The sequence below is a fragment of the Rutidosis leptorrhynchoides genome, chromosome 2, assembly GCF_046630445.1.
Source record: "Rutidosis leptorrhynchoides isolate AG116_Rl617_1_P2 chromosome 2, CSIRO_AGI_Rlap_v1, whole genome shotgun sequence".
Lineage (NCBI taxonomy): Eukaryota > Viridiplantae > Streptophyta > Magnoliopsida > Asterales > Asteraceae > Rutidosis > Rutidosis leptorrhynchoides.
The window spans coordinates 390,905,938-390,923,298 of record NC_092334.1 but is presented as its reverse complement, the minus strand read 5'-3'; the positions used below and the strand labels follow the sequence as shown (position 1 = coordinate 390,923,298).

Here is a 17,361-nt window from a genome sequence, read left to right as displayed (position 1 = left end):
TTGCGAACAAGTTTAGAATTAACTAAACTATGTTCTAGTGATTACAAGTTTAAACCTTCGAATAAGATAGCTTTATATGTATGAATCGAATGATGTTATGAACATCATTACTACCTCAAGTTTTCTTGATAAAGCTACTGGAAATGAGAAAAATGGATCTAGCTTCAAAGGATCCTTGGATGGCTTGAAAGTTCTTGAAGCAGAATCATGACATGAAAACAAGTTCAAGTAAGATTTCCACTCGAAATAAGATTGTTATAGTTATAGAAATTGAATCAAAGTTTGAATATGAGTATTACCTTGTATTAAAAAGATATCTTACTGTAAATAATAAAGATTTCTTGAGGTTGGATGATCACTCTACAAGATTGGAAGTAAGCTAGCAAACTTGGAAGTATTCTTGATTTTATGAAACTAGAACTTGTAGAATTTATGAAGAACACTTAGAACTTGAAGATAGAACTTGAGAGAGATTAATTAGATGAAGAAAATTGAAGAATGAAAGTGTTTGTAGGTGTTTTTGGTCGTTGGTATATGGATTAGATATAAAGGATGTGTAATTTTGTTTACATGTAAATATGTCATGAATGATTACTCATATTTTTGTAATTTTATGAGATATTTCATGCTAGTTACCAAATGATGGTTCCCACATGTGTTAGGTGACTTACATGGGCTGCTAAGATCTGATCATTAGAGTGTATATACCAATAGTACATATATCTAAAAGCTGTGTATTGTACGAGTACGAATACGGGTGCATACGAGTAGAATTGTTGATGAAACTGAACGAGGATGTAATTGTAAGCATTTTTGTTAAGTAGAAGTATTTTGATAAGTGTCTTGAAGTCTTTCAAAAGTGTATGAATACATATTAAAACACTACATGTATATACATTTTAACTGAGTCGTTAAGTCATCGTTAGTCGTTACATGTAAGTGTTGTTTTGAAACCTTTAGGTTAACGATCTTGTTAAATGTTGTTAACCCATTGTTTATTAAATCAAATGAGATGTTAAATTATTACATTATCATGATATCATGATGTATTAATATATCTTAATATGATATATATACATTAAATGTCGTTACAACGATAATCGTTACATATATGTCTCGTTTCAAAATCATTAATTAGTAGTCTTGTTTTTACATATGTAGTTCATTGTTAATATACTTAATGATATGTTTACTTATCATAATATCATGTTAACAATATATATATCCATATATATGTCATCATATAGTTTTTACAAGTTTTAACGTTCGTGAATCGCCGGTCAACTTGGGTGGTCAATTGTCTATATGAAACATATTTCAATTAATCAAGTCTTAACAAGTTTGATTGCTTAACATGTTGGAAACATTTAATTATGTAAATATCAATTTCATTTAATATATAAAAACATGGAAAAGTTCGGGTCACTACAGTACCTACCCGTTAAATAAATTTCGTCCCGAAATTTTAAGCTGTTGAAAGTGTTGACGAATCTTCTGGAAATAGATGCGGGTATTTCTTCTTCATCTGATCTTCATGCTCCCAGGTGAACTCGGGTCCTCTACGAGCATTCCATCGAACCTTAACAATCGGTATCTTGTTTTGTTTAAGTCTCTTAACCTCACGATCCATTATTTCGACGGGTTCTTCAATGAATTGAAGTTTTTCATTGATTTTGATTTCGTCCAACGGAATAGTGAGATCTTCTTTAGCAAAATATTTCTTCAAATTCGAGACGTGGAAAGTGTTATGTACATTCGCAAGTTGTTGAGGTAACTCAAGTCGGTAAGCTACTGGTCCGACACGATCAATAATCTTGAATGGTCCAATATACCTTGGATTTAATTTCTCCCGTTTACCAAATCGAACAACACCTTTCCAAGGTGCAACCTTAAGCATGACCATTTCTCCAATTTCAAATTCTATGTCTTTTCTTTTAATGTCGGCGTAGCTCTTTTGTCGACTTTGGGCGGTTTTCAACCGTTGTTGAATTTGGATGATCTTCTCGGTAGTTTCTTGTATTATCTCCGGACCCGTAATCTGTCTATCCCCCACTTCACTCTAAAAAATCGGAGACCTGCACTTTCTACCATAAAGTGCTTCAAACGGCGCCATCTCAATGCTTGAATGATAGCTGTTGTTGTAGGAAAATTCTGCTAACGGTAGATGTCGATCCCAACTGTTTCCGAAATCAATAACACATGCTCGTAGCATGTCTTCAAGCGTTTGTATCGTCCTTTCGCTCTGCCCATCAGTTTGTGGATGATAGGCAGTACTCATGTCTAGACGAGTTCCTAATGCTTGCTGTAATGTCTGCCAGAATCTTGAAATAAATCTGCCATCCCTATCAGAGATAATAGAGATTGGTATTCCATGTCTGGAGACGACTTCCTTCAAATACAGTCGTGCTAACTTCTCCATCTTGTCATCTTCTCTTATTGGCAGAAAGTGTGCTGACTTGGTGAGACGATCAACTATTACCCAAATAGTATCATAACCACTTGCAGTCCTTGGCAATTTAGTAATGAAATCCATGGTAATGTTTTCCCATTTCCATTCCGGAATTTCAGGTTGTTGTAGTAGACCTGATGGTTTCTGATGTTCAGCTTTGACCTTAGAACACATCAAACATTCTCCTATATATTTAGCAATATCGGCTTTCATACCTGGCCACCAAAAATATTTCTTAAGATCCTTGTACATCTTCCCCGTTCCAGGATGTATTGAGTATCTGGTTTTATGAGCTTCTCTAAGTACCATTTCTCTCATATCTCCAAATTTTGGTACCCAAATTCTTTCCGCCCTATACCGGGTTCCGTCTTTCCGAATATTAAGATGCTTCTCCGATCCTTTGGGTATTTCATCCTTTAAATTTCCCTCTTTTAAAACTCCTTGTTGCGCCTCCTTTATTTGAGTAGTAAGGTTAGTGTGAATCATTATATTCATAGATTTTACTCGAATGGGTTCTCTGTCCTTTCTGCTCAAGGCGTCGGCTACCACATTTGCCTTCCCCGGGTGGTAGCGAATCTCAAAGTCGTAATCATTCAACAATTCAATCCACCTACGCTACCTCATATTCAGTTGTTTCTGATTAAATATGTGTTGAAGACTTTTGTGGTCGGTATATATAATACTTTTGACCCCATATAAGTAGTGCCTCCAAGTCTTTAATGCAAAAACAACCGCGCCTAATTCCAAATCATGCGTCGTATAATTTTTCTCGTGAATCTTCAATTGTCTAGACGCATAAGCAATCACCTTCGTCAGTTGCATTAATACACAACCGAGACCTTGCTTTGATGCGTCACAATAAATCACAAAATCATCATTCCCTTCAGGCAATGACAATATAGGTGCCGTAGTTAGCTTTTTCTTCAATAATTGAAATGCTTTCTCTTGTTCATCCTTCCATTCAAATTTCTTCTCTTTATGCGTTAATGGAGTCAAGGATTTTGCTATTTTGGAGAAATCTTGGATGAATCTTCTGTAGTAACCAGCCAATCCTAAAAATTGACGTATATGCTTCGGAGTTTTTGGGGTTTCCCACTTTTCAACGGTTTCGATCTTTGCCGGGTCCACCTGGATACCTTCTTTGTTCACTATGTGACCGAGGAATTGAACTTCTTCCAACCAAAATGCACACTTTGAAAACTTAGCGTACATTTTTTCTTTCCTCAATACTTCTAGCACTTTTCTCAAATGTTCTTCGTGCTCTTGATCATTCTTTGGGAAAATAAGTATGTCATCGATAAAAATAATGACAAACTTGTTAAGATATGGCCCATACACTCGGTTCATAAGGTCCATGAACACAGCTGGTGCGTTAGTCAATCCAAACGGCATAACCATAAACTCGTAATGACCATAACGCGTCCTAAAAGCAGTTTTTGGAATATCATCCTCCTTTACTCGCATTTGATGATATCCAGAACGTAAATCGATCTTCGAATAAACCGACGAGCCTTGTAGTTGATCAAATAAGTCGTCAATTCTCGGTAGTGGATAACGGTTTTTGATGGTAAGTTTGTTCAACTCTCTGTAGTCAATACACAACCTAAATGTACCATCCTTCTTCTTGACAAACAAAACAGGAGCTCCCCATAGTGATGTACTTGGTCAAATGAAACCACGTTGTAATAGTTCTTGCAGTTGGCTTTGCAGTTCTTTCATCTCGCTTGGTGCAAGTCTATAAGGAGCACGATCTATTGGTGCAGCTCCTGGTACAAGATCTATTTGAAATTCAACAGATCTATGTGGAGGTAGTCCCGGTAATTCTTTCGGAAATACATCGGGAAATTCTTTTGCGACGGGAACATCATTGATGCTCTTTTCTTCAGTTTGTACTTTCTCGACGTGTGTTAGAACAGCATAGCAACCTTTTCTTATTAGTTTTTGTGCCTTCAAATTACTAATAAGATGTAGCTTCGTGTTGCCCTTTTCTCCGTACACCATTAAGGGTTCTCCTTCTTCTCGTACAATGCAAATTGCATTTTTATAACATACGATCTCTGCTTTCACCTTCTTCAGCCAGTCCATGCCAACTATTACATCAAAACTCCCTAACTCTATGAGTATCAAATCAATCTTAAATATTTCACTATCCAGTTTAATTTCTCGATTCCGGCATATATAATCTGCTGAAATTAATTTACCGTTTGCTAATTCGAGTAAAAATTTACTATCCAACGGCGTCAATGGACAACTTAATTTAGCACAAAAATCTCTACTCATATAGCTTCTATCCGCACCCGAATCAAATAAAACGTAAGCAGATTTATTGTCAATAAGAAACGTACCCGTAACAAGCTCCGGGTCTTCCTGTGCCTCTGCCGCATTAATATTGAAAACTCTTCCACCGCCTTGTCCATTCGTGTTCTCCTGGTTCGGGCAATTTCTAATAATGTGGCCCGGTTTTCCACATTTATAACAAACTACATTGGCATAACTTGCTCCGACACTACTTGCTCCGCCATTACTCGTTCTGACACCATTTGTTCCTTTCGTTCTGGTAACCCCTGGTCCGTAGACCTCACACTTGGCAGTGCTATGACCATTTATTTTACACTTGTTGCAAAATTTGGTGCAGAACCCCGAGTGATACTTTTCACACCTTTGGCATAGCTGCTTCTGATTGTTGTTGTTATTACAGTTGTTATTGTTGTTGTTGTTGCGGTTGTTATTGTTGTTCGGATGATTGTTGTAGTTGCTGTTGTTGTTGTTGTTGTTGTTGTTGTTGGGCCGTTTGTTGTAGTTGTGATTGATGTTGCGATTGTTGGGATAGTTGTTGCGATTATTGTTGTAATTGCTGTTGTTGTTGTATTGGTGATTCTTATCACCGTTTTTCTCCCACTTTCTTTTGACTTGCTTCACATTGGCCTCTTCATCCGCCTGTTCTTTAATTCTTTCTTCAATCTGGTTCACTAGTTCGTGAGACATACTACATGCCTGTTGTATGGAGGTGGGCTCGTGTGAACTTATATCTTCTTGGATTCTTTCCGGTAATCCTTTCACAAATGCGTCGATCTTCTCTTCCTCATCTTCGAACGCTCTCGGACACAATAGGCACAATTCTGTGAATCGTCTTTCGTACGTGGTAATATCAAATCCTTGGGTTCGTAACCCTCTAAGTTCTGTCTTGAGCTTATTGACCTCGGTTCTAGGACGGTACTTCTCGTTCATCAAGTGCTTGAATGCTGACCACAGTAGTGCGTAAGCATCATCTTGTCCCACTTGCTCTAGATAAGTATTCCACCATGTTAACGCAGTACCTGTGAAGGTATGCGTAGCGTACTTCACTTTGTCCTCTTCAGTACACTTACTTATGGCAAATACCGATTCGACCTTCTCGGTCCACCGTTTCAATCCGATCAGTCCTTCGGTTCCATCAAATTCCAAAGGTTTGCAGGCAGTGAATTCTTTGTAGGTGCATCCTACACGATTTCTTGCGCCGTTAGCTGCATTGCTAGATTCGGAGTTATTGTTGGTATGTAGCGCAGCCTGTACTGCGGCTATGTTTGAAGCAAGAAAGGCACGAAATTCCTCTTCGCTCATATTCAAGGTGTGTCGAGTAGTCGGTGCCATTTCCTTCAAAATAGTCAAATGAAACGAGTTAATCATATAGAATATCAAGAGTAGTCAATAGTATTTCGTAGCGTAATATGAACTTATTTATAAAAGCCCTTTCTTCATATTAGCGTTTTATACTCCTATATTCGGATATATTGAGTCAAAATAATTTCTTAACCCGTTGCGTAAAATAGCATTTGGGTTCCCCGCAATATATTCGTCAAAGTAAACACATCGTAACTTATGGATTTCCCAATGTGATATCCCCCATCTTTTAAACGAAAGCCTTTTATAAATCAAGGAATTCTTGGAACGTTCTTCGAATGTCTTACAAACTGATCTCGCCTTAAATAGTTGTGCCGAGGAATTCTGACTGACTCTAGACAAGATTTCATCAATCATGTCTCCGGGTAGGTCTCTTAAAATATTGGGTTGTCTATCCATTTTGTTCATTTATACTGTAAAATAGACAAGAGTTAGATTCATAAAAAAATACTTATTAATACAAGCAATTTTTACATATATCATAAAGCATAAGCACACTATATTACATATATTACACCACACGAATACAACAATCTTATTCCGACTCGCTCGTTTCTTCTTCTTCGTCTTTGGTTCATTTTGCCAAGTTTCTAGGGATATATGATGTTCCCCTAATATGAGCCGTCGTTTTGCACATTGATTTAGAAAAACCTGGTGGTTTAGAGGTTCCCGGGTTATTGTTACAACTTAAGAAATACGGGTGTTGACGATACATATAAAGTTCATCGTGATTGGAATCAAATTTCTCTATTTTTATGCCCTTTCCCTTATTGTTCTCTTTTGCCTTATTAAATTGTGTTGGGGTAATTTCTATAACATCATCGGAATCCTTGTCGGGATCCGATTCATCGGAGAATTGGTAATCCTCCCAATACTTTGCTTCCTTGGCGGAAACCCCATTGACCATAATTAACTTTGGTCGGTTAGTTGAGGATTTTCTTCTACTTAACCGTTTTATTATTTCCCCCACTAGTTCTATTTCTTCTTCCGGTTCCGATTCTTCTTCCGGTTCCGATTCTTCTTCCGGTTCCAACTCTTCTTCCGGTTCCTCTTCGGGAACTTGTGAATCAGTCCACGAATCATTCCAATTTACATTTGACTCTTCATTATTATTAGGTGAGTCAATGGGACTTGTTCTAGAGGTAGACATCTATCACATAATATCAAACACGTTAAGAGATTAATATATCACATAATATTCACATGTTAAAAATATATAGTTTTCAACAAAAATGTTAAGCAATCATTTTTAAAGAAAACACGGTCGAAGTCCAGACTCACTAATGCATCCTAACAAACTCGATAAGACACACTAATGCAAATTTTCTGGTTCTCTAAGACCAACGCTCGGATACCAACTGAAATGTCCCGTTCATATATGAGACGTTTTTCAAAGACTGCATTCATTTTTAAAACAACCATAACCTTTATTTTATCAATAAAGGTTTCAAAAGCATTACGTAGATTATCAAATAATGATAATCTAAAATATACTGTTTACACACGACCATTACATAATGGTTTACAATAGAAATATATTACATCGACATATGTTTCTTGAATGCAGTTTTTACATAATATCATACAAACATGGACTCCAAATCTTGTCCTTATTTTAGTATGCAACAGTGGAAGCTCTTAATATTCACCTGAGAATAAACATGCTTTAAACGTCAACAAAAATGTTGGTGAGTTATAGGTTTAACCTATATATATCAAATCGTAACAATAGACCACAAGATTTCATATTTCAATATACATCCCATACATAGAGATAAAAATCATTCATATGGTGAACACCTGGTAACCGACATTAACAAGATGCATATATAAGAATATCCCCATCATTCCGGGATCCTCCTTCGGACATGATATAAATTTCGAAGTACTAAAGCATCCGGTACTTTGGATGGGGCTTGTTGGGCTCGATAAATCTCTCTTTAGGATTCGCGTCAATTAGGGTGTCTGTTCCCTAATTCTTAGATTGCCAGACTTAATAAAAATGGGCATATTCGATTTACCATAGAATGTAGTTTCATGTACTTGTGTCTATTTTGTAAATCATTTATAAAACCTGCATGCATTCTCATCCCAAAAATATTAGATTTTAAAAGTGGGACTATAACTCACTTTCACAGATTTTTACTTCGTCGGGAAGTAAGACTTGGCCACTGGTCGATTCACGAAACTATAACAAATATGTACATATATATCAAAGTATATTCAAAATATATTTACAACACTTTTAATACATTTTGATGTTTTAAGTTTATTAAGTCAGCTGTCCTCGTTAGTAACCTACAACTAGTTGTCCAACGTTAGATGTACAGAAAAAAATTGATATATATTATCTTGAATCAATCCACGACCCAGTGTATACACGTCTCAGGCTAGATCACAAATCAAAGTATATATATTTTTGGAATCAACCTCAACCCTGTATATCTAACTCCCACATTACTGCATATAGAGTGTCTATGGTTGTTCCAAATAATATATACACATGGATCGATATGATATGTCAAAACATTTGCATACGTGTCTATGGTATCCCAAGATTACATAATATATAAGAATACATGTATAATACAATATAAGTTAGCTAGGATATGATTAATATAGATTTATTACCAATTTTCACGTTGCTACAACAAGAAAAATTATCCAATCTTGTTTTACCCATAACTTCTTCATTTTAAATCCGTTTTGAGTGAATCAAATTGCTATGGTTTCATATTGAACTCTATTTTATGAATCTAAACAGAAAAAGTATAGGTTTATAGTCGGAAATATAAGTTACAAGTCGTTTTTGTAAAGGTAGTCATTTCAGTCGAAAGAACGACGTCTAGATGACCATTTTAGAAAACATACTTCCACTTTGAGTTTAACCATGATTTTTGGATATAGATTCATGTTCATAAGAAAAATCATTTTCCCAGAAGAACAACTTTTAAATCAAAGTTTATCATAGTTTTTAATTTACTAACCCAAAACAGCCCGCGGTGTTACTACGACGGCGTATGTCCGGTTTTACAGTGTTCTTCGTGTTTCCAGGTTTTAAATCATTAAGTTATCATACCATATAGATATAGAACATGTGTTTAGTTGATTTTAAAAGTCAAGTTAGAAGGATTAACTTTTTTTTGCGAACAAGTTTAGAATTAACTAAACTATGTTCTAGTGATTACAAGTTTAAACCTTCGAATAAGATAGCTTTATATGTATGAATCGAATGATGTTATGAACATCATTACTACCTCAAGTTTTCTGGATAAAGCTACTGGAAATGAAAAAAATGGATCTAGCTTCAAAGGATCCTTGGATGGCTTGAAAGTTCTTGAAGCAGAATCATGACACGAAAACAAGTTCAAGTAAGATTTCCACTCGAAATAAGATTGTTATAGTTATAGAAATTGAATCAAAGTTTGAATATGAGTATTACCTTGTATTAGAAAGATATCTTACTGTAAATAATAAAGATTTCTTGAGGTTGGATGATCACTCTACAAGATTGGAAGTAAGCTAGCAAACTTGGAAGTATTCTTGATTTTATGAAACTAGAACTTGTAGAATTTATGAAGAACACTTAGAACTTGAAGATAGAACTTGAGAGAGATTAATTAGATGAAGAAAATTGAAGAATGAAAGTGTTTGTAGGTGTTTTTGGTCGTTGGTATATGGATTAGATATAAAGGATGTGTAATTTTGTTTACATGTAAATAAGTCATGAATGATTACTCATATTTTTGTAATTTTATGAGATATTTCATGCTAGTTGCCAAATGATAGTTCCCACATGTGTTAGGTGACTTACATGGGCTACTAAGATCTGATCATTGGAGTGTATATACCAATAGTACATACATCTAAAAGCTGTGTATTGTACGAGTACGAATACGGGTGCATACGAGTAGAATTGTTGATGAAACTGAACGAGGATGTAATTGTAAGCATTTTTGTTAAGTATAAGTATTTTGATAAGTGTCTTGAAGTCTTTCAAAAGTATATGAATACATATTAAAACACTACATGTATATACATTTTAACTGAGTCGTTAAGTCATCGTTAGTCGTTACATGTAAGTGTTGTTTTGAAACCTTTAGGTTAACGATCTTGTTAAATGTTGTTAACCCATTGTTTATTAAATCAAATGAGATGTTAAATTATTACATTATCATGATATCATGATGTATTAATATATCTTAATATGATATATATATATTAAATGTCGTTACAACGATAATCGTTACATATATGTCTCGTTTCAAAATCATTAAGTTAGTAGTCTTGTTTTTACATATGTAGTTCATTGTTAATATACTTAATGATATGTTTACTTATCATAATATCATGTTAACAATATATATATCCATATATATGTCATCATATAGTTTTTACAAGTTTTAACGTTCGTGAATCGCCGGTCAACTTGGGTGGTCAATTGTCAATATGGAACCTATTTCAATTAATCAAGTCTTAACAAGTTTGATTGCTTAACATGTTGGAAACATTTAATCATGTAAATATCAATTTCATTTAATATATAAAAATATGGAAAAGTTCGGGTCACTACAGGTGACACAAAACCGCAAGTTTTGAGCTAAAATTTTCAAATCTGAAACCCACAAAACCCACAAAAAGATTTTGCAAATACCGGTGAAGGGTTATTCTGAAAAACTTATCTAGGGTAAAAGCTAGATTGAATTTACAGAAGATCAAATGTTTTCATAAAAATCCAATTTCCTAAAGGATCTAAATTTTTATAGTCATGTGGGACTGTAAACCACATCGTTACTACCATTGTTCATACCGCCGTATAGAAATCACTGATGTATAAAGTGTGAAGAATAAAGAAGTGATTCTAGTATTTTTATTTCAAGACTATATTGCTTGAGGACAAGCAACGCTCAAGTGTGTGAATATTTGATAATGCTAAAAACGAACATATATTTCATAGCATTATCCCTCAAGAAAGACAAGCTTTTAGTTGCAATTGTTCTATTTACAAGTGATATTCGTTTAAATAATAAAAGGTGAAGACAAAAGATAGATTCGACGAATTGAAGACGCAAACTACCAAAAAGCTCAAAAGTACAAAGTACAATCAAAGTGGTTCAAATTACTGATGAGAAACGTCTCAAAATTAGAAGAGTACAAGCCGCAAAACGCAAAATACAAGATATTAAATTGTACGAAAGGACGTTCGAAAATCCGGAACCGGGACCAGAGTCAACTCTCAACGCTCGACGCAACGGAGCAAAAATTACAAGTCAACTATGTACATAAATATAATATAATATATAAATAATTCTTAAAATTATTTATATATTATATATATTTATTTAAAACCGTCGGCAAGAAGCAAACAAACTCATGTGAGCTGGAAAAGCAGGCCATGCGACCGCATGGCCTGGAAGTGCAAAAATCATGCGGTCGCATGGTGCACTGTAGCACGAGACATCCTATAAATTTTGCGTGTTTTGGCCAAATTTTAACATATCTTTATCTATCTCTCTCTCAAACATATATATATATATATATATATATATATATATATATATATATATATATATATATATATATATATATATATATATATTATAATTTTAATTTTAATTTTAATAATAAGAGTATGTTAGCGAATGTTGTAAGGGTGTAAGTCGAAATTCTGTCTGTGTAACGCTACGCTATTATTAATCATTGTAAGTTATGTTCAACCTTTTTAAATTAATGTCTCGTAGCTAAGTTATTATTATGCTTATTTAAGCCGAAGTAATCGTGATGTTGGGCTAAATATTAAAATTGGGTAATTGGGCTTTGTACCATAATTGGGGTTTGGACAAAAGAACGACACTTGTGAAAATTAGACTATAGGCTATTAATGGGCTTTATATTTGTTTAATTAAATGATAGTTTGTTAATTTAATATAAAGATTTACAATTGAACGTACCTATAAATAACCATATACACTCGATCGGACACAATGGGCGGGATATTTATAAGTACTAATAATCGTTCATTTAACTGGACACGGGAATGGATTAATAGTTAATGGACTTATTAAAACATGGGTGAATTACATACAAGGATACTTGGTGTAATTATAGTTTAAGTCCCCAATTAGTTGGAATATTTGACTTCGCATATAAGGATAATTTGACGAGGACACTCGCACTTTATATTTATGACTGAGAGACTGTTATGGACAAAAACCAGACGGACATATTGAATAATCCAGGACAAAGGACAATTAACTCATGGTAATAAACTAAAATCAACATGTCAAACATCATGATTACGGAAGTTTAAATAAGCATAATTCCTTTATTTCATATTTAATTGCACTTTTAATTATCGTACTTTTTAATTATCGCAACTTTATTTATTGTCATTTACTTTACGCACTTTTATTTATCGTAATTTCATTATTGTCTTTTACTTTACGCTTTAAATTAAGTTGTATTTATTTTTAATATTTTACATTAGGTTTTAACTGCGACTGAAGTTTTAAAATCGACACGGTAAAAATCCCCCTTTTATAATAATAATACTACTTATATATATATATATATATATATATATATATATATATATATATATATATATATATATATATATATATATATATATATATATATATATATATATATATATATATAGTTTTAAAAATATAGCGTTAAACTTGGCTAAAGATCCCTGTGGAACGAACCGGACTTACTAAAAATTACACTACTGCACGATTAGGTACACTGTCTATAAGTGTTGTAGCAAGGTTTAGGTATATCCACTCTATAAATAAATAAATAACTTGTGTAAAATTGTATCGTATTTAATAGTATTTTGTAGTAAAAATATAACTATTTTGTATACACCTCGCATAACATCAAGAGGTAATAAACGATTTCTAATACTTCTGTAATTTTAGATTTTCGAAAATCTTACAAGATCTAACAAACCCGATTGATTTTTAGAACGAAAATTTTTGAAACAAAAATTCAGATTTTTCAATCGATACGAAACCAAAATGAGATCTGTAAATTGGAATGTGTTTGTATGATGACAAAGAACATATATCACTGATCAATTCGAACTTTAACACCAAAAAATCGAATTTTCAATTTTTGTACCAAAAACGTGAAAATACTAAAAAATTCAATTTTTTTAACAACTCAAAAACGATTTTTCGATGGAAACGATTCGATCCTTCAACACCAGCTTTGATACCACTTTGTTGGAGCTATTTGGATCTTCGGATCGATGTTCTAGCGAATCGTTGACTTTCGGGTGTCGATTTAGTCGAACCGGACCTTGTAGATCGGATTAGATCGATGCCTAGAGTCGTTATTCGACTTGGTTGGGTTTTGGATCAGTTGTAGTTGAGAGAAATCACCAGGGATTGAATGAGGCGATCAATCAATAAATGAAGCCTTGAACCTCTATTTATACTCAATGGACTTCGGTCAGTCGTTTGGCCCGAATGTCTTTCGTCAGGCCCGTTCAACTTGATTCTCACTTCCGTTAATATAACTGGGTACTTAATATGCACCAAGAGATTCAACGTCTCACTCCCTACTAAATTCAAAACACATTGTAATATAGTTAACAATCTAACAAATATTAACCAAATCTCATTCCAAGATCAACACCTCAAATGTGTTTCACATGCGTTATTTATCCTGACAATAATACATTTTGATCGTACAGAACATAAAGCTAAAATACAACTCACATAAAATCATCCTCACCCCACTAAAAAACTTTTTTACTAATAAAGTTGTACATCTTCCATTATTACCCCCATCACCATCATAATCATTTTAATCACTATAGTTAGGACCAGTTGCCCCAGGCTCAGCTGCCTTCGCTGCCGGCGACGCTTCCACCGCCGGAGAAGGAGGTACCGCCGTCACCAACAACTCCGCCGGTAGATCAGCAGACAAACCTTGCAAGTAAAAGGTATAAAACAGCTTGAAAGGAAACACTAGTTGTTGAAGTTTGACTTGACCGTATGCTCCGGCGAAGATTCCGGTACCTCCAGTAATAGAAAGGTACGTATCTTCTGTGGTGATGTATGCACCTTGAACGGAAATTTGGCCGTAATCTCCCAGATGGAAACTGTAAACCGCCTCATACCGATCACCTTTTACTTCCGGCATGTTTTTAATCAGGATACATATTCCGGCAGTGATTCCTAATCTTGTTTGAAGATCCGCGCTGTACACCTGTACATTGATTAATTTAGTCACTTTTAATTTAATATTTCATATTCATTCATTTTCATAGTATTTAGTAATTTAAATGTTTGACTACTTGCATTAACACTCCATTTCTAACAAATATAGTCAAAAAGTCAATTAGTTTGATAAATTCATTAATCTAAATTTTATTTTATACGACCTTATGTGGACATTTGTGTTGGACGCATTAATATTTTTTTATTTTTATTTAGAACAGTGTTAACAGTAATCCTTATAGCAACAGTCAAACCTTATGACTATAACTAGTTAAACTTAATTATTATTGATTAAATTATGAAGTGTTTATTTTAATTACATTATTAACTTCCTTACATTAAAGCCTTTCCAAAAAAAAAAAAAAAAAAAAAAAAAAAACTTATTTCAATAATTAAATGCGTGAAAATAATTTATTTATGAAAATGATGATTTTAAATTTGAAATAGGAAAATGCTATTTATGGAAACTTTTAACTTATAGAGTAACTAAATGCACAAATTAAACAATTCATAAATTTAATTTAAACTCTACGTTTGGAATCTCAGTTTGGGGTAACTATAGTTTTTTCTTTTTTTTCCTTCGACTTCACTAATTGTGAATTCCAGTATCTAATAAATATATTTTCGTTCTTATTTTCAGCAGAGTACAATTATACAAAAACTGTAAATGGTTACTGAGTACTACTCGTACATAATTTAATTACAAATTCTTAATTATAATTACTGATACTCCGTAATAAAAATAGAAAGAAGAAGTTACTTTATTGGTAAAAGGAACCAGATCACCGAGTGAATTCACAGGTTTTTGACCCAACCGGAGGTACGCCGGACTACCCCGATCTCTTTCATTGATCTCATACACACGCAGTTCATGAACTTTAGCTGCAATATAAAACCAAACCCATTTAATAAAATCAAAACCCCATAAATAATATAATACTCTATAATAAAATCTTGAGGAAAAAAACAAAACTTTACTTACTGGGTCTTGAAAACTCCGATGTTTGACTTTTAATTGTCAACGATCTCGGGCTACCAGAAGTGTTGATTTTAGTGGTCAGTTTCTGAGAGAAAACAGGGTTAACTGAGTTCTTGAATGACAATATGTTTGGTGATCCGGCCACCGTTGGGGTCATCTTTTGTAATAGCTTCAAAGATGAAGGGATTGTTTGCAAAGATGATGATGCAGCAGCCATTGAAGTAAATGAATTTTTTTATTTATTTTATTTTTCTTTTTGGTAATGATTTTGATGATAATGGTAGTGGTAGTGGTAGTTCTGATAGTTGGAATGTAAATGTAAATGTGCGTGTTTAATTATATAGTGGAAAGAGTAGGTGGACGGTGGTGAGATGTGATTGGTTGGGAATTTTGGCGTGTTGAATTCTTTATTTCTCCTGATCTTTAAATAATTTAAATGTCGTGGCTTTTTTGATGTAAATAACAACATTCACATTCACATTATACAACAAGTTGACCACGTGAACTTTGATTCCTCGTTGTTACCGGCCAACTTCTTCTTGTATGAACTTAGATGACAGTACGTGTACGTTTTGACCGGTTTAGTTTAATGTAATTGTTTGTTGGATATTAGAATATTAGATACGAGTATAAGATATTAGAACCAAATAACTTCTCGTATACCTGTCTGTATTTAAAAAATCTAATAATTTTGAGGTTATAAGTTCGACTTCTGTTAAAATAATGTGTGTATTTGTTTGCCGAACAAAACCAAAATCATAGTACATCACATCAATACATACATTGCATGGGGCAATTTCACCAAGCAAGCACTAAACTCACACTAACAGGAACACACCTAGCATGCAAAACAGAACACTAGCTTACAAACTAGTAATTAACTACGTATAAACCAACAGAAAATGGATGGTTGTGTAAAGAATGTATATGAAATTGTGATTTATTCATTAACCAATAGGTTCTTTATTATATAGGAGATTACATACAACAAGATGCATAATTACAAGGAGCTATATAAGGAATAGATACAATTATAAACAACTCAATATTCATCCATATCTTTTCTATGGATATCGTGGATATCCTTGACATGCCCATTCAAGACGGACGGTCTGGAAGTGAGTCCGATTTTGAACTTGAATCGTTCAAAAAGAGCCCGTGGCAATGACTTCGTTAATGGATCAGCTAGCTGGTCATCATAAGATACATGAGCTACGCGTATAGTGCCAAGCTGCACCTGCTCACGAATAAAGTGATACGCCAATGCTAAATGCTTCATATGAGAGTGAAAAACCGGATTAGCACTGAGTAACGTTGCCCCTAAATTATCACAATAAATAACCGGTTTAGCAGGTGGTGTGATCCCCAATTCTTGTAACAGATAAACTAGCCATAGAACTTCACCAATCGTATTGGCGACCGCTTTGTATTCTGCTTCGGTAGAGGATTGAGAAAGAAAGCGTTGTTTCTTGGAGCTCCAAGAAATAGGATTTCGACCCAAAAAGACAAGATGTCCCATTGTTGAGACATAATCAGTTTTATCTCCACCCCAATCAGCATCAGAGAACGCATGAAGATTAAATGGAGACTCCCTATAAAGTGTAAGACCATGATCAGACGTACCAGCCAAGTATCTCAACACACGTTTTAAAGCAGCCCAATGATCGGTTCTAGGAGCATGCATAAACTGTGAGAGTTTGTTCACTGCAAAAGCTACATCAGGACGCGTTAAAGACAAATATTGTAAGCTGCCAACTAATGTCCGATATTCCGTGGGTTTTGTGATCAAACTGCCTGAAGTAAGATGAAGTGGACAGTTTGTGGCCAAAGGTGTGGCCGCAGGTTTAACATATAGCATGTTCGCTCTCTCAGGTAGATCTAGGATGTTCTTACGCTGACTGAGAAACAAGCCTTCTTTAGAAGGTATCACTTCAACACCCAAAAAATAAGAAAGATTTCCAAGATCTTTGAGAACAAACTGATTGGAGATGCGAGCAACAAAGTTATTCAATGCATCATCACTTGGGCTTGAGAGAACT

At 34.2% G+C, this 17,361-nt stretch overlaps 1 protein-coding gene across 1 annotated transcript; it reads right to left on the bottom strand.

Annotated features, from left to right (window-relative positions):
• Positions 1 to 13,718: 13,718 nt before the first annotated feature.
• LOC139892157 (allene oxide cyclase, chloroplastic) lies at positions 13,719 to 15,625 on the bottom strand. Its single transcript, XM_071875196.1, has 3 exons — positions 15,326 to 15,625; positions 15,104 to 15,225; positions 13,719 to 14,332 (listed from the first exon to the last, which is right to left on the bottom strand). Exons 1-3 carry the CDS (start codon positions 15,537 to 15,539, stop codon positions 13,928 to 13,930), a joined length of 741 nt encoding a protein of 246 aa, XP_071731297.1. The 5' UTR covers positions 15,540 to 15,625; the 3' UTR covers positions 13,719 to 13,927.
• Positions 15,626 to 17,361: the final 1,736 nt, after the last annotated feature.